Below are 18,343 nucleotides of genomic sequence, written 5' to 3' on the forward strand. Positions count from 1 at the left end.
CTTAGACAGAATCTCCACCCATTCTGTGCCGAAGCTTCTGGAGTGGAAGGTGATGCAGTCAGCCTGGGTCACGTGGGGCTTAGGGAGACTCCAGGTGATTTGTCCACTGCAGGGAGACACTAATGAGACGCACTCCTCAGAGAAGCTAAGCCACCAGCTTGAGACTCTGTTGTGAACACCATTCTGCAGTTTTAAAATGTGGATGGCAAGGGAAACCAAATCCTATTTCTTCAGACTTCTCAACAAGTTCATGCCTGAAAAAAACTACGTGTTTATGATTTCATATACAGACCTTGAGGAATGTTCCAATTACAAAGTGTTAAGTAGCCTACTATGAAGTAAAAATTAAAAAATCTATTTGTATTACCTTCCAAAAATAAAAAAAAGTGTAGTCTGAGAAACTGTAGTGTTTCTGCCTCAGAGATACTGGGTAAGCACTTCACACTTAATAGATTCTGTCGCAGAGGTTTTCTCTGTTCTTACAAATGCTTTTGTAGGAGGGCGAAGCTAAAAATAGAGCTGAAGATAACATTCATAACCTAAAATATGCATAATTTGGAAGGTCTGCCACGTACAGTGATTTCAGGGGCTGGTAATTTTCTGCTGAATACTAGCTGTTTTGATAATCCCCCTAAATTTTTCAGGTTACAATGCTGCTTAGCACAGAGCACTGTCAGACATTTTAATTCAGGTTATCTCGGTAATTGAAGGTATGAGTGTGTGGCATTCCAAGGAAGATAGCTGTTCTCATTCATAGGGCATAAGCTGACTTTGGATTTGAGAAACCCAAATTCCATTTCAATTTTCTGGAGAGTTATTGTATGACCTTGAAAAATTGCTTCACGTGTCCATTGAAGAATCTTAGTCTGTCCTATCCACGAGAATGGATGGGACCCTTGCCTGAAAGGGTTTTGAGTACATTGAAGAGATAGATATTTCCACATTTATATGTATGTAAAGCTTTGGAAAGACGGTGCCCTCACCCTTGAACCGACATGACTTTCCAGGTCCTGTACCCACACATACCTGACAAGAACCTCTGTCCCAGTTCCAGTTTCTGGGTGAGACAATTTCTCTGATGCAATCTGGGTTCTAGACTCTGTGGCCTGGGAGAGGTGAGATCAGTTAATATGAAGGCTGGGGGCTGGAGTCGTAGAGAGGTGGCGGTTCGGGAACAAGCATCTGTCTCCACCTCCCTGAGCCTTCCCTGCGGCGGGCTGTCTGGTCTGAAGATGATATGCAGGCAACAGAGCAACGTGCAGTGCTGGGGCCGCTCCTGAGGGCTGGGAGAACCCGACTCCCCTGGGCAAAAGACAGCCTTACCGAGACGACCTCTCCCAACGTCCCGTCACCTCTCCTCACCTCCACAGGGTGGGAAAGCCTCCAAAACATACCTGGCCCTAACATTTTACTGGCCAGTATCTAAACCACAGAGATTTCAGCCCTTGTTTCTTTTCAGAAACAACATTAACCACCCATCTAAATATCTTCTTTTGAAGCTGCTAGGCTATTGAGTGTTTAAAAAGGAATTTGTTGACTGAAACAAATGTTTTGGGTTTCCTTAAATAAAACATTTGCCAACATATATGCAGCCCTGGGCCAAGTCTCCTCCTACAAAGCAGAGGTTGGAAGGAAGCTGCTTCTAGCCATCTAGGTCTCGGCCCATTTGTTTGAATCACCTGAATTTTCTGCCCAGCTGCCTCAGGGGTTTCTGACAGAACCACACAGCAAACTGCTGCAATCCTCCACTTAACATGTACAGCAAAGTCTTGGGTGCCAAAGACCAACAAGGAGCTGGGTGGTTTGAAATTATTGTCCAGCTGGCTATCTCTGAGAACCTCACAGCTGTCCTTGAAATGGAGCAAATTTGGTGGTGCCCATCTTAACTGTTATTTCACATTTTTTTTTTCCCTTAGGTGTGGAAACTGAGACACCAAGAGAAAGTAACCTGACTTTACGGTAATGATTTTGATTTTGCGATTTAGAAACTCCAAGTGCGGTGAGAAAGTCATTCTCTAGGTTTCTGGAAGTACACACAAACAGGCTGGCTTGGCCTCCACAGCCTGTGGTCCTTCTGCGGTAAATGGAGGGGCAGACCCTCCTCCTGTGACATCTTACCTCTTGGCATTTCCTCTGGGCTGCACACTGTGCTGGATTAGGTGGAAACCTAGGTCAGTCACTCAGGCACTTGCTTCTGAAATGGCTGATGGTCGAGGTAGGTGGTTTCAAACTTCTATTCAAATCACATGGATAAGTGTGGCTATTTTCCCCATCACACTGCTCTAGGGGCCACAGTGACAAACACTCTTTATGCTACAGCCTCTCCATATTTTTTCTTTGAAAATTTCCAAATATGCGTAACAATAGGGAACATAACAATCCCCACATGTCTACCACCCCAGCTTTAACCCTCACTGACATTTTGCCAGACTTGTTTCATCTCCCCATCCTCCCTTTTTTTTTTCCTGGATATTTAAAAGTAAATTCCAGACATCGTGTTTCACACTTAAATTCTTCCGTATGCACCTCAAATTAATTTTTTTGGAAAATAGTAATGCCATTACCACACCAAATAAAATTCACAAGAATTCCTTAGTGCCATCTAATACCAAGTCCATATTCAAATTTCTCCTTTTACAGTAGATTTGCTTAAACTGACACGGTCCACTCATTGTATTTGGTTGTTTTGACCTTAAAGTTATGAGTGGAGAGCTCAGGGCAGAGCGTGGAGGAGAGTGGTTGCGTCAGTGACTCAGACCCTTTCCCTCTGAATTTCGCTTTTCCTTTGGAAATTCTCTCTGGATTCCCTTTGCCATTACCTTACGTGGCTATAAGTTACACTGTTTCCATTTAAAATTCTGTCCTAGTGACTATCAAAAAATCCCCCCCCCATGTAAATTGGAGCAGCCACTGTGAAAAACAGCATGGAGGTTTCTCAAAAAACTAAAAATTAAACTACCATAAGACCCAGCAATTTCACTCCTGGGTATATACCCCCCAAAAATCCCACTAATTTGAAAAGATACATGCATCCCAATAGCAGCATTATTTACAAGAGCCAAGATATGGAAGCAACCTAAGTGTCCATCAACAGATGAATGGATAAAGATGTGAGATATATATATATATATATATGTCATAAAAAAGAACAAAATTTTGCCATTTGGAGCAACATGGATGGACTTGGAGGGCATTATGCTAAATGAAATAAGTCAGATAGAGAAAGACAAATACTGCATAATATCACTTATATGTGGAGTCTAAAAAATACAACCAACTAGTGAATGCAACGAAAAAGCAACAGACTCACAGATACAGAGAACAAACTAGTGGTTAGCAGTGGAGTGGGGAGGGGCAGTATAGGGATGGGGAAGTACGAGGCACAAACGATTGGGTGTAAGATAAGCTCAAGGATGTATTGTACAAAATGGGGAATATAACCAATATCTTGTAACAACTATAAATGGAAAGTAGCCTTTACAATTGTATAAAAAATGTATTTAAAAATCCCCCCTTTTATCTTCCTTATAACAAATACAGTAGGCTGGCATCATCTCAAAGAGTATTACAAAGACAGCAAAAGAAAAATTGAAATGAAAACGTCACACAAACAACTCAAAGACTGTACAAAATTATGTTAGCAAACAACAGGTCCCTGATCCTACACTAACAGACTCTTGTGATTAAGAAGCACACAGACTGGCTCTTTTGCACACCCTGGCTTAAGAAAACTATATTCTATTCCCAGAAACTCAGTGCAGCTTTGTCTTGGTCTCTTTCCTACCAGCTCCCTGTCTCCATGGGGTCAGGGCCTTCTTATTTCCCAACACAGCATCTAACTGTGTATCTTGTTTTTCCCCAAGAACACTATGAAAGCTTCTTCTCTCATAAAAACAAACAAACAAACAAACAAACTGAAACAAAACCCAAGCAAACCCATACCTCTCCCTGGTTCAAACCTTCCAGCCCACTCTACCCTGCCCTGGTTGTACCTGGTTTTCCACCTGGGAGGGTAAATCAAATTCTCAATCGATCCACAGGCAGGGTTAGTTCACAAGTCTTTCCTGGTGTAGCCTGCTGTCTCTGCCAGCCATAGATCCTTCCACAGCAAAGTACACATCAGTGAAATGGGATATTGTTTCTATCTACCTCATAGGCTTGTCATGAGGCTGAAATGAGATCGTGACTATAATACCCTTATATTACAGCGTGGCATAAAATGGCAAGAGTCAATGAATGACAGTGATGATGACGGTGATAGAGGTGATGATTCTGAGGATGCTGATTCAGCAGTATTCCTCCTTCTTCCTCATTCACCCACCCACTACCTGTGATCTCACAGAGTACTCATCCTGCAAAGGTCTACATTGTAACAATAAAAACGGACTTAATGTAGGGTGGTGAAAAGGTTTTCTCTTAGGTGGAGATATCTCTCTGTAGGAAAATTCCAAGCTGATGGAGGTTGGGTAAGATCCTCGAGTCAGGTGTCTACAGGTGGTGAGGTATCAGTGGAAAGGGGAAAACTTTGCTATGAACAAGAGGGAGGAATAGTCTTTTTGTTAGTTCATAAGAGGAAGAGAAAAGAGAAGTAGAGAGCAGAGAAGAGAGTGGCAGGGTTGGAAAGAGCTAGGAAAAGTGAGAGAGTCGGGGAAGGCCACGGAGGCTCCACAGAGGTAGACACCTTGACACTGAGCGTTCTCTAGGGAGTCATTTGTATTTTTAATTTGCGGTTTGTGAGCCTGTTATCCAATTCCTGCTCCAAAATTTCCACGAAAGTCTACATATTTCAGAACATTTCATGCTTTATGTGGGAGGAAGTTCGTGAAAGTCAGAGAGAGGAGAACATTAGGAGGCAAAGGATTTGTAGAAATCCTGGGGAGAATGCTTTGGATTTCCACAGGCCATGGTTTTGGGGGGCTTCTAAGGGGTGGTCCTGTCAGACATCAAGGTTGCACTAACATTGCAGTAGCCTTGACATACTGATGTTAGGATCTGCCCATGCACAGTAAAGAGAATCTGGTTCCCTCATAGTCACTATAATAGCATACAAACATTTGAGGTGTAATTATCCAATGTCCTTGGATACATAATTTACTTTCCTAATACGGAAACCAGGCTTTTCCTAGGATGCATTTATGTCATCAAAATTTTATCTCAAAATATCTGGATAAAACTTTGGTTCTTATAATAAAAAGCAATCTTGAAACAGTCGCCTGGTAAAATCTATATACTAGAATGAGGCCAACCTCCGTCAAGAGAAGAGGGAAAATCTGTTCTGTTTTGTTCAGTATATAGCCCACTTCTGGCCCAGTTATCTGGGTAATGGCAGGGGTCACCCTTGGTGATCTCACTCTCCCACTTCATGTCTCTGCTTACAAATGTGTCCCCTTTCGTATACAGGGTTGATGTCATTGGACTCAACCTTGCTGGAACTGAGCGCTGATGTAATCTTCTAATCCTAGGGCTCGGCTACTGCTGCTTCACCTGTACCTGGTGGCATGGTCAGCAGGTGTCTGAGACAGGGGAGTGTTAGGCTATAGAAGCAAGGACAACTATCTCATGGTCCGGGTCCCGCTGGCACAGTGCTCGCTCCTGCAGAGCTAACTGACCTTTCTCTGTCCAGACCACAGAAAACAAAGCCATCTGTTTCATACCCCACATCTCTGCATCCCAAATTTTCCTGGGAAAGTTTCCAGGAGTTTGAGCTCCCAGAGCTTGCCGTTAGCTCCAGGCCTTCAGAAACAAAGGCCCTGCTGGGACTCACGTTGGGAGAACCTGTGTTTGCTAGGAGTGTTTAGGGCAGGAGATGTAAGCAGGTGGAAATGGAGAGGATTCCACCTCAGCAGCGCTAGCACTTCTCAAGCACCTGTTTTGTGTCAGGCCGTGCGTTAGGGCCCGACACGACCTGTCTCGTTCGCTCCTCGTGACAGACGACAGCGTTAGGTGGAATCAGCAGCCTGTGCTCTGATGAGACAGCTGAGGTTGCGAGAGCACCCACGACTTAAGCCACGTTGCTAACTCTGAATCACGTCTGTAAGACCCCAAATCTAATGCTCTTAACTATGCTATTCTGCCTCTTTTTCTGGGTTTGACTCTGTCCAAATCTGCTGGCCCTTCTTGCTCTTCCTAACTTTGGAGACTCCAGGTCTCTGAGGCTATTCTGGGTACCTGGGTTGGGACAAGGTGGGCCCGAGAAGCCTGCTTCTGCTGGGGCTCTGGGCCATGGACAGTGCTGCAGCTTTTGGTCCAGGAGATCTGCTGAGGGACCTGGGAAACTCCCTCCAAGGTGCCTTAATGGAGAGTGCCCTGAACTCTCCCAGGACCCCCGGGTAGGGTAGCAAATGAAATGACAGAAGCCCAGTTAAATTTGCATTTCAGGTAAATAATTTTTTAGTATATATATGCCTATGCAATATTTGGGATATCCTGATACTAAAACATTTGTTGTTTATCTGAAATTCAAATTTAACTGGGCATCCCATATTTTATCCGGCAACCCTAGACCCAGCGTCTTCTACGACTCAGTGGCTGTGCATGGTGACAAGTGTCTGAAGACTCCCATCTCTGAGCCAGGCCTGAGGCTCTGTTGGAGGCTGTCCAGACCTCCCCTGATGGCCTGGGGACACTGGGGGCCCCAAGAGCAACGGCAGATGCATAGGTCTGGCAGGAGTTGCACCAAGAGCGTCCATACAGTGAACCTGCGTAAGGAGGAGCCTGCACACAGGGGTGCCAGGCAGGTGCCTCCTGGTGTCTCGAGAGCGGAGTGACCGAAGAACAAGAGGGGGCTTGAGGCAGAATAAAATAGGAGGCAAAGCCAGCCAGCCAGTGTATTAGTTTGCTAGGGCTACCTAACAAAATACCACAGACTGGGTGGCGAAACAGCAGAGATTTATCTTCACACAATTCTGGAGGCTGGAAGTCCAAGATCAAGGTGTTGGCAGGTTTGGTTTCTTATGAGGCCTCTCTCCTTGGCTTGCAGGAGACCACTTTCATCCTGTGTCTTCACGTGGTCTTCCCTCTCTGCATGTCTGTGTTCTAATCTTCATATAAGGGCACCAGTCATATTGGATTAGCAGTCTCCCTCATGACCTCATTGTAACTTAATTACCTATTTGGACCCTATCTTCAAATACAGTCACGTTCTGAGGTTCTAGGGGTTCAGACTTCAACATATGGATTTCGGGAGCACAAGATTCAGCCCATAACAGCTAGAAAAAGATTCAGGAAGCAGGTGAGTTGGTTTGTGTGAGGAAATGGCTCTGTCATGGTGCCCTGGGGACCTCGTACACATCCACCTAGGCCACACGGGCCATGTTTGAGTTGTAGCTGAAGTCACATCTTGGCAGAACAGCCTGTAATCCTCCTGGAGCGTGAGGCCATGTGAGCTTGTAAGGAGCTGCAAGACCATTTTCTACTCGCCTCCTATCTTCCTGAGAGGTGGTTGTGAGTTTCTCATCCCTTCTCAGGTTCCCATGATGCATGAGACTTTCTGCCTTGTCCTCCCTGCTCTTGGGCACAGTTGCAGGCTGCGAACTAGCTGCAGCCTGGCGTCAGCTCCTCAGCAACAGGGTGTCCCTCCATTTGCGTTGCAGTCATCTGGCTTCTGTTTCAACGCTGCCCTGTGCTCGGCTGCGGGGAGCTGGCATCCTTGGCTGCTTGCACTGTTCATATAAACAATATGTCAGAGTTGGGGCTTGTTGTTTCATTACCAGCCATATCTGCCAGGACTTACCTTGAGCTCACTCTTTGGTTCAGGGGGCAGGAAGCACAGACAGCCTGAATACAAGGGGGCACCCATGGAGAGCTGGGGCGGAAGAGGCAAATGAAACATAAAGCAGTTCTTAAAGGGGAATGGCTTCTGGGGGTTGGCCCCGTGTGGTCATGCCAAGGTGAGGGGCACACAAAAGACACCTACTGTTAGGGTGTACTCAACGGTGATGGGAACTGAAAAGCTCCTGCCAAGGTGATTGGAAATTTTAAAAATTGCTAGAAATAAGGACTGGATAGCTGTTTGTGTTTTTTCCCCCCCTCCTGTTTTGTGTTTTGTTTTGTTTTGTTTCATCCAAAGGCTACACAAATATTAAGTGCTGACCCCTAACTATTGACTGTGGGTGTTTTGGAGGATAAATGTACTAGAAGAAGGCATGCTATACTGGTAGGGCAAATAGTTGAAAGTTCAACAGCAGCAGAGTCATTTACTATCCTGGGTTCAAAGAATCCGGGGTTCAAATCATGTCTCCTTAACTTACAAGCGATGTCATCTCAGGTAAATGATTTTACCTCTCCAGGCTTTAGTTTTCTCAGTCAGCAAAGTGGGACTTTTTCATTTGGGAACCACTTCACTTGAGTTGTTGTGAGGATTGTATAAATAATTGACTCACTGTGCACTTGCTGTCTGCCTAGTGTATGCTACATGCTTTATGTATCTTATCTCATTTAATTCTCACAACAACTCCCAGAGAGGTAGGATTGTTATTATATCAATTTTACAGATGAATAAACTGAGGCACTGGAGGTACTGAGAGGTTAGGTAACTTGCCCAGAGTTAAAGCTAGTAACTGTGGGAGCCAGAATTCAAACTCAGGCAGACTCACTCCTGATCTTGCGCACTTGTCAGTGGGCTACAAAATAAACGAGAAAAATTATACAAAATGTTAGGAAGAGTGCTCAGCACATAATAAGCATGATACATGGTAGCTATTATTTTAGCTTTTCCTTACTTGAATTTGACAAAATTAGGAAGTGTGAAAAAGTGTACAAAGAAGCAGGAAAACAAGATGTTTTCTTTTCTGTATTTGTGTTTTTCAAAAATTCCACAAAAGGATTCTGGTGGAAGAGTAAGATGCGGAGATCACCTTCCTCCCCGCAGATACACCAGAAATACATCTACACGTGGAACTGCTCCTATAGCACACCTATGGATTGCTGGCAGAAGAACTCAGACCTCCCAAAAGGCAAGAAACTCCCCACGTACCTGGGTAGGTCAAAAGAAAAAAGAAAAAACAGAGACAGGAGAATAGGGACAGGACCTGCACCAGTGGGAGGGAGCTGTGAAGGAGGAAAGGTTTCCACACGCTAGGAAGCCCCTTTGCAGGTGGAGACTGCGGGCAGCGGAGGGGGGAAGCTTCGGAGCTGCGGAGGAGAGCGCAGTAACAGGGGTGCAGAGGGGAGGGCAAAACAGAGAGATTCCCGCACAGAGGATCGGGGCCGACCAGCACCCACCAACCCGAGAGGCTTGTCAGCTCACCCGCTGCGGTGGGCGGGGGCTGGGAGCTGAGGCTCGGGCTTTGGTCGGAGCGCAGGGAGAGGACTGGGGTTGGCGGCGTGAACACAGCCTGAAGGGGCTAGTGCACCACGGCTAGCTGGGAGAGAGTCCGGGAAAAAGTCTGGACCTGCCGAAGAGACAAGAGACTTTTTCTTCCCTCTTTGTTTCCTGGTGCGCGAGGAGAGGGGATTAAGAGTGCCGCTTAAAGCAGCTCCAGAGACGGGCGCGAGCCGTGGCTATCAGCACGGACCCCAGAGACGGGCATGAGCAGCTAAGGCTGCTGCTGCAGCCACCAAGCAGCCTGTGTGCAAGCACAGGTCACTATCCACACCTCCTGTCCGGGGAGCCTGTGCAGCCCGCCACGGCCAGGGTCCAGTGATCCAGGGACAACTTCCCCGGGAGAACGCACGGCGTGCCTCAGGCTGGTGCAACGTCATGCCGGCCTCTGCCGCCGCCGGCTCGCCCGGCACTCCGTACCCCTCCCTCCCCCCGGCCTGAGTGAGCCAGAGCCCCCGCATCAGCCGCCCCTTTAACCCCGTACTGTCTGAGCGAAGAACAGACGCCCTCAGGCGACCTACACGCAGAGGCGGGGCCAAATCCAAAGCTGAACCCCAGGAGCTGTGCGAACAAAGAAGAGAAAGGGAAATCTCTCCCAGCAGCCTCAGGAGCAGCGGATTAAATCTCCACAATCAGCTTGATGTACCTGCATCTGTGGAATACCTGAATAGACAAAGAATCATCCCAAGTTGAGGAGGTGGACTTTGGGAGCAAAAGATATATATATATTTCCCCCCTTTTTCTCACTTTGCGAGTGTGTATGTATATGCGTCTGACTTTGTATAGCTTTGCTTTTACCATTTGTCCTAGGGTTCTGTCTACTTAAAAAAATTTTTTTCTTAATAATTATTTTTTATTTTAATAACTTTATTTTACCTCTATTTTATTTTATCCTCTTTCCTTCTCTTCCTTCCTTCCCTCCTTCCTTCCTTCCTTCCCTTTCTTTCTTTCTTTCTTTCTTTCTTTCTTATTTTATTTTGAGCCGTGTGCAGAGTCTCTTGGTGCTCCAGCCAGGAGTCAGCGCTGTGCCACTGAGGTGGGAGAGCCAAGTTCAGGACATTGGACCATCAGAGACCTCCCAGCTCCATGTAATATCAAACAGTGAAAATCTCCCAGTGATCTCCATCTAAACGCCAAGACCCAGCTTCACTCAACGACCAGCAAGCTACAATGCTGGACACCTTATGCCAAACAACAAGCAATACAGGAACACAGCCCCATCCATTAGCAGAGAGGCTGCCTAAAATCATAATAAGGCTGCAGACACCCCAAAACACACCACCAGTTGGGGACCTGCCCACCAGAAAGACAAGATCCAGCCTCATCCACCAGAACACAGGCACTAGTCCCTTCCACAAGGAAACCTACACAACCCACTGAACAAACCTTAGCCACTGGGGACAGACACCAAAAACAATGGGAAATACGAACCTGCAGCCTGTGAAAAGGAGACCCCAAACACAGTAAGTTAAGCAAAATCAGAAGACAGAGAAACACACAGCAGATGAAGGAGCAAGGTAAAAACCGACTAGACCTAACAAATGAAGAGGAAATAGGCAGTCTACCTGAAAAAGAATTCAGAATGATAGTAAAGATGATCCAAAATCTTGGAAATAGAATAGACAAAATGCAAGAAACATTTAACAAGCACCTAGAAGAACTAAAGAGCAAACAAGCAATGATGAACAACACAATAAGTGAAATTAAAAATACTCTAGAAGGGACCAATAGCAGAATAACTGAGGCAGAATAACGGATAAGTGATCTGGAAGATAAAATAGTGGAAATAACTACTGCAGAGCAGAATAAAGAAAAAAGAATGAAAAGAACTGAGGACAGTCTCAGAGACCTCTGGGACAACATTAAACACACCAACATTCAAATTATAGGGGTCCCAGAAGAAGAAGAGAAAAAGAAAGGGACTGAGAAAATATTTGAAGAGATTATACTTGAAAACTTCCCTAATATGGGAAAGGAAATAGTTAATCAAGTCCAGGAAGCACAGAGAGACCCATACAGGATAAATCCAAGGAGAAACACACCAAGACACATATTAATCAAACTATCAAAAATTAAATACAAAGAAAACATATAAAAGCAGCAAGGGAAAAACAACAAATAACACACAAGGGAATCCCCATAAGGTTAACAGCTGATCTTTCAGCAGAAACTCTGCAAGCCAGAGGGGAGTGGCAGGACATATTGAAAGTGTTGAAGGAGAAAAACCTGCAACCAAGATTACTCTACCCAGCAAGGATCTCATGCAGATTTGATGGAGAAATTAAAACCTTTACAGACAAGCAAAAGCTGAGAGAGTTCAGCACCACCAAACCAGCTTTACAACAAATGCTAAAGGAACTTTTCTAGGCAAGAAACACAAGAGAAGGAAAAGACCTACAATAACAAACCCAAAACAATTAAGTAAATGGTAATAGGAACATACATATCGATAATTACCTTAAATGTAAAAGGATTAAATGCTCCCACCAAAAGACACAGACTGGATGAATGGATACAAAAACAAGACCTGTATATATATTGTCTACAAGAGACCCACTTCAGACCTAGGGAAACATACAGACTGAAAGTGAGGGGATGGAAAAAGATATTCCATGCAAATGGAAATCAGAAGAAAGCTGGAGTAGCAATTCTCGTATAAGACAAAATAGACTTTAAAATAAAGACTGTTACAAGACACAAAGAAGGACACTACATAATGATCAAGGAATCGATCCATGAAGAAGATATAACAATTGTAAATATTTATGCACCCAACATAGGAGCACCTCAGTACATAAGACAAATGCTAACAGGCACAAAAGGGGAAATCAACAGTAACACAATCATAGTAGGGGACTTTAACACCCCACTTTCACCAATGGACAGATCATCCAAAATGAAAATAAATAAGGAAACACAAGCTTTAAATGATACATTAAACAAGATGGACTTAATTGATATTTATAGCACATTTCATCCAAAACCAACAGAATACACATTTTTCTGAAGTGCTCATGGAACATTCTCCAGGATAGATCATATCTTGGGTCACAAATCAAGCCTTGGTAAATTTAAGAAAATTGAAATCATATCAAGTATCTCTTCCGACCACAATGCTATGAGACTAGATATCAATTACAGAAAAAGAACTGTAAAAAATACAAACACATGGAGGCTAAACAATACACTACTTAATAAGGAAGTGATCACTGAAGAAATCAAAGAGGAACTCAAAAAATACCTAGAAACAAATGACAGTGGAGACACGACGACCCAAAATCTATGGGATTCAGCAAAAGCAGTTCTAAGAGGGAAGTTTATAGCAATACAATCCTACCTTAAGAAACAAGAAACATCTCAAATAAACAACCTAAACTTGCACCTAAGCAATTAGAGAAAGAAGAACAAAAAACCCCCAAAGTTAGCAGAAGGAAAGAAATCATAAAGATCAGATCAGAAATAAATGAAAAAGAAATGAAGGAAATGATAGCAAAGATAGATAAAACTAAAAGATAGTTGTTTGAGAAGCTAAACAAAATTGATAAACCATTAGCCAGACTCATCAAGAAAAAAAGGGAGAAGACTCAAATAAATAGTTAGAAATGAAAAAGGAGAAGTAACAACTGACACTGCAGAAATACAACAGATCATGAGAGATTACTACAAGCAACTCTATGCCAATAAAATGGACAACCTGGAAGAAACGGACAAATTCTTAGAAATGCACAACCTGCCGAGACTGAACCAGGAAGAAATAGAAAATATGAACAGAACAATCACAAGCACTGAAATTGACACTGTGATTAAAAATCTTGCAACAAAGAAAAGCCCAGGACCAGATGCCTTCACAGACGAATTCTATCAAACATTTAGAGAAGAGCTAACACCTATCCTTCTCAAACTCTTCCAAAATATAGCAGAGGGAGGAACACTCCCAAACTCATTCTACGAGGCCACCATCACCCTGATACCAAAACCAGACAAAGATGTCACAAACAAAGAAAACTACAGGCCAATATCACTGATGAACATAGATGCAAAAATCCTCAACAAAATACTAGCAAACAGAATCCAACAGCGCAGGGCTTCCCTGGTGGTGCAGTGGTTGAGAGTCTGCCTGCTGATGCAGGGGACACGGGCTCATGCCCTGGTCCGGGAAGATCCCACATGCCGTGGGGCAGCTAGGCCCATGAGACATGGCCGTTGAGCCTGTGTGTCCAGAGCCTGTGCTCCGCAACGGGAGAGGCCACAATAGTGAGAGGCCCATGTACCGAAAAAAAAAAAAAAAAGAATCCAACAGCACATTAAAAGGATCATACACCATGATCAAGTGGGGTTTATTCCAGGAACGCAAGGATCCTTCAATATATGCAAATCAATCAACGTGACACACCATATTAACAACCTGAAGGAGAAAAACCATATGATCATCTCAATAGATGCAGAGAAAGCTTCCAACAAAATTCAACACCCATTTATGATAAAAACCCTGCAGAAAGTAGGCATAGAGGGAAATTTCCTCAACATAATAAAGGCCATATATGACAAACCCACAGCCAACATCATCCTCAATGGTGAAAAACTGAAACCATTTCCACTAAGATCAGGAACAAGACAAGGTTGCCCGCTCTCACCACTATTATTCAACAAAGTTTTGGATGTTTTAGCCACAGCAATCAGAGAAGAAAAAGAAATAAAAGGAATCCAAATCAGAAAAGAAGTAAAGCTGTCACTGTTTGCAGATGACATGATACTATACATAGAGAATCCTAAAAATGCTACCAGAAAACTACTAGAGCTGATCAATGAATTCAGTAAAGTAGCAGGATACAAAATTAATGCACAGAAATCTCTGGCATTCTTATACACTAATGACGAAAAATCTGAAAGTGAAATTAAGAAAACACTCCCATTTACCATTGCAACAAAAAGAATAAAATATCTAGGAGTAAACCTGCCTAAGGAGGCAAAAGACCTGTATGCAGAAAATTATAAGACACTGACGAAAGAAATTAAAGATGATACAAACAGATGGAGAGATATACCATGTTCTTGGATTGGAAGAATCAACATTGTGAAAATGACTCTACTACCCAAAGCATACTACAGATTCAATGCAATTTCTATCAAACTACCAATGGCATTTTTCACAGAACTAGAACAAAAAATTTCACAATTTGTATGGAAACACAAAAGACCCTGAATAGCCAAAGCAATCTTGAGAACGAAAAACGGAGCTGGAGAAATCAGGCTCCTTGACTTCAGACTATACTACAAAGCTACAATAATCAAGACAGTATGGTACTGGCACAAAAACAGAAATATAGATCAATGGAACAGGATAGAAAGCCCAGAGAGAAACCCATGCACATATGGTCACCTTATATTTGATAAAGGAGGCAAGAATATACAGTGCAGAAAAGACAGCCTCTTCAATAAGTGGTGCTGGGAAAACTGGGCAGGTATATGTAAAAGTATGAAATTAGAAGACTCCCTAACACCATACACAAAAATAAACTCCAAATGGATTAAAGACTTAAATGTAAGACCAGACAGTATAAAATTCTTAGAGGAAAACATTGGAAGAGCACTCTTTGACATAAATCACAGCAAGATCCTTTTTGACCCACCTCCTAGAGAAATGGAAATAAAAATAAAGAAATGGGACCTAATGAAACTTCAAAGCTTTTGCACAGCAAAGGGAACCATAAACAAGACCAAAAGACAGCCCTCAGAATGGGAGAAAATATTTGCAAATGAAGCAACTGACAAAGGATTAATCTCCAAAATTTACAAGCAGCTCATGCAGGTCAATAAAAATAAAACTAACAACCCAATCCAAAAATGGGCAGAAGACCTAAATAGACATTTCTCCAAAGAAGGTACACAGATTGCCAACAAACACATGAAAGAATGCTCAATATCATTAATCATTAGAGAAATGAAAATCAAAACTACAATGAGATATCATCTCACACCGGTCAGAATGGCCATCATCAAAAAATCTAGAAACAATAAATGCTGGAGAGGGTGTGGAGAAAAGCGAACACTCTTGCACTGCTGGTGGGAATGTGAATTGGTACAGCCACTATGGAGAACAGTATGGAGGTTCCTTAAAAAACTACACATAGAACTACCATACAACCCAGCAATCCCACTACTGGGCATATACCGTGAGAAAAACATAATTCAAAAAGAGTCATGTACCAAAATGTTCATTGCAGCTCTATTTACAATAGCCAGGACATGGAAGCAACCTAAGTGTCCATCAACAGGTGAATGGATAAAGAAGATGTGGCACATATATACAATGGAATATTACTCAGCCATAAAAAGAAACGAAATTGAGTTATTTGTAGTGAGGTGGATGGACCTAGAGTCTGTCATACAGAGTGAAGTAAGTCAGAAGGAGAAAAACAAATACTGTATGCTAACACATATATATGGAATCTAAGAAAAAAAAATGTCATGAAGAACCTAGGGGTAAGACGGGAATAAAGACACAGACCTACTAGAGCATGGACTTGAGGATATGGGGAGGGGGAAGGGTAAACTGTGACAAAGTGAGAGAGTGGCATGGACATATATACACTACCAAACGTAAAATAGATAGCTAGTGGTAAGCAGCTGCATAGCACAGGGAGTTCAGCTAGGTGGTTTGTGACCACCTAGAGGGGTGGGATAGGGAGGGTGGGAGGGAGGGAGATGCAAGAGGGAAGAGATATGGGAACATATGTATATGTATAAGTGATTCACTTTGTTATAAAGCAGAAACTAACACACCATTGTAAAGCAATTATACTCCAATAAACATGTTTAAAAAATTCCACAAAAATCTTACGTTTGCCATCAGAAAAATTTATTGAAAAAACAATCAATCATAATCCTACAAGGCTAGAGGCGTTTAGGTGAGGCCGGATGAAGAAAATCAGGTTTTTTTGAGAGCTTTCCTGAAACTCTGGTTCCCTGCTGGCCGAAAAATACAGGACGCCTGAAACCCGTTCACAAAATACTGGAAGCCTCCAGGGCAGCACAAGCGTGGGACTGAAATCCAAGCCTTGATGTGGTGAAGGCTGTGCAGCCACCTTCTGGGTCGATGCCTAATACAGTAAACGTGGCTGTGGGCCTCAGGAACCTCCTAGGCTCCTTCTGGTCTGTTTGAGGCCATGTCTGAAGATAACAGCGAATTCGGCTGGCTAATTGGTGGACTGAGGAATCACTTGGGACTCTGGATCCTGCTGTCTCCTCACTTGTTGGGACTGGGGGTTTGCGTTCGGTCGGAGCGGAGGCCTCTGCCGGGCATTGTGGGGTCAGCGTTCGGGTCTCCTTGGCAACGCCTACTGGGGAAGGCCGCGGGGCGCACTGGGGAAGGCCGCGGGGCGCAGTCCGGAAGGCGGCAGATAGGACTCGAGCGGCCCTTCCGCGTCTTGAGGCCTCCGCAGAGCCGCCCGGTCCTTGGGTTCCCGAGTCTTGGGCCGCGGCCACCCGGCGCGCTAGTACGTAGGAGAGGCCCAGGCCCGGCATGGCGGACGCGCGGTCCAGCGGCCCCCGGCGCGGCGGCACACCGCACGGGCTGCTGTAGAGGATGGTGCGCCTGAAGTGGGGCGGCCCATCGTTCGCCGAGCCCGAGGCGGAGGGACGGCGCGCGGCCGGCGACTGCGGCTCCTGCTTGGGCTGCTGGTGCTGGCGGCGGCTCTTCCCGCGGGGCGCGGCCCGCGGTGCGCGCAGCAATAAGGCCCGGTACATGCGGCCCGGGCCGGCGGCCCAGGAGCGCGGCCGCTGGGGCCCCGCGAGCCTGCGGAGGCTGCTGCAGAAGCTGGCGGTATGGAGGTGGCGCTATTTGCGCTGCGGGGAGCGGCCCGAGAGTCTGGAGGAGATCCCGCTGCTGGCGCTGCACGGCGCCCGGGTCGGCGACTAGGCCGCGGCCGCCGGAAACCCTGCCCCGCCCTGCCCCGCCCCGGCCCCTGCACCCGGAGGTTTGATTTTGTTTTGTTTAGTAAAGACAAGAAATGAAAATAAACCGAATTCCATTTGAATGAAAGAACTCAGTTTTGTTGTTGTTGTTGTTGTTGTTTTGGGGGTGGATGTATTGACATGCGTTTGAAACCAAGCGACTCCGTGTTGAGGTTTTGGTGAAGTGAACTGGCTCCGTCCTCCTGTTTCTCTCGGGCAGGGGCCTCGATGCAATAACCAAGCCGGAAAGCAGTCGCTGCAGACGCCTCCGGATCCCTCCTGCTGCTGCCCCGCGGGGGCCATTGTCTCTCCCTAAACACCCACGTAAGAAGCTGGGAGCGGCAGGGGCCTTCAAGTGGAGCCAGTCCTGCTGGGTTTAAAAAATGTTTTTTCTTTTAAAGAGGGTTGCTTGAGGTCTTCACTCCACATCAACGTGAGCGAACTCTGCTTTGATCTTTTGTTTACAGGCGTTCATGGACCCGTGTAAACCAACATTAGAACCAAGGCCTGGAGGCTGGATGCGGGAGTTTGAAAACTTGTGCTGGAGATAAAAGTGCAAAGGGAGAGGAATCCGGGAGACTCCTGAGTGGGCCTTTAACTTCTTCCTCATCAATAAAAACTTGCTAATGATACTCTGGATCTACAGGCCTGTGGGGGTGAAAGTAAAATATTAGAAGTGAAAGTGCTCGAAGTACACCGAAAGAGCTATACGCAGTCAACGTATTTATTATACTGGTATAACTGTCTCCCTCCGGACTACTCCCAGACCACTCTCCATCCTACTACAGTCCTCCCTTCCCGCCCCACGCGGCCAAAACCTCCCATTAAACTAGCAAACTAGAAACACTGAGCAGTGGGCCTCCAAGTGCTTCACTTGCTGTTGCTGATGTCCCTGGGGAGCTCCTGAGGCCTTCCAGGGGTCTCCCCATACCCTTGACCTAGAGAGTCAGTCTTTGGGGAAGGGTGGGCGTGGAGGATCGCCACATGGTTAGTTCATTGCAGTGGTAGGGGAGTAATGAGGGATCCCGAGACCAGAATCTGGGGCCAGGAAGGGAGACCTCACAGGAC

General features: G+C 45.0%; 1 protein-coding gene across 1 annotated transcript; it reads left to right on the plus strand.

The window, feature by feature from the left end:
• The first annotated feature begins 16,863 nt into the window (after nt 1-16,863).
• C1H1orf202 (chromosome 1 C1orf202 homolog) lies at nt 16,864-17,521 on the plus strand. Its single transcript, XM_073806867.1, has 2 exons — nt 16,864-17,298; nt 17,496-17,521. Exon 1 carries the CDS (start codon nt 16,908-16,910, stop codon nt 17,238-17,240), a length of 333 nt encoding a protein of 110 aa, XP_073662968.1. The 5' UTR covers nt 16,864-16,907; the 3' UTR covers nt 17,241-17,298; nt 17,496-17,521.
• The last annotated feature ends 822 nt before the right edge of the window (nt 17,522-18,343 follow it).

This window comes from Tursiops truncatus, chromosome 1 (assembly GCF_011762595.2).
Source record: "Tursiops truncatus isolate mTurTru1 chromosome 1, mTurTru1.mat.Y, whole genome shotgun sequence".
Lineage (NCBI taxonomy): Eukaryota > Metazoa > Chordata > Mammalia > Artiodactyla > Delphinidae > Tursiops > Tursiops truncatus.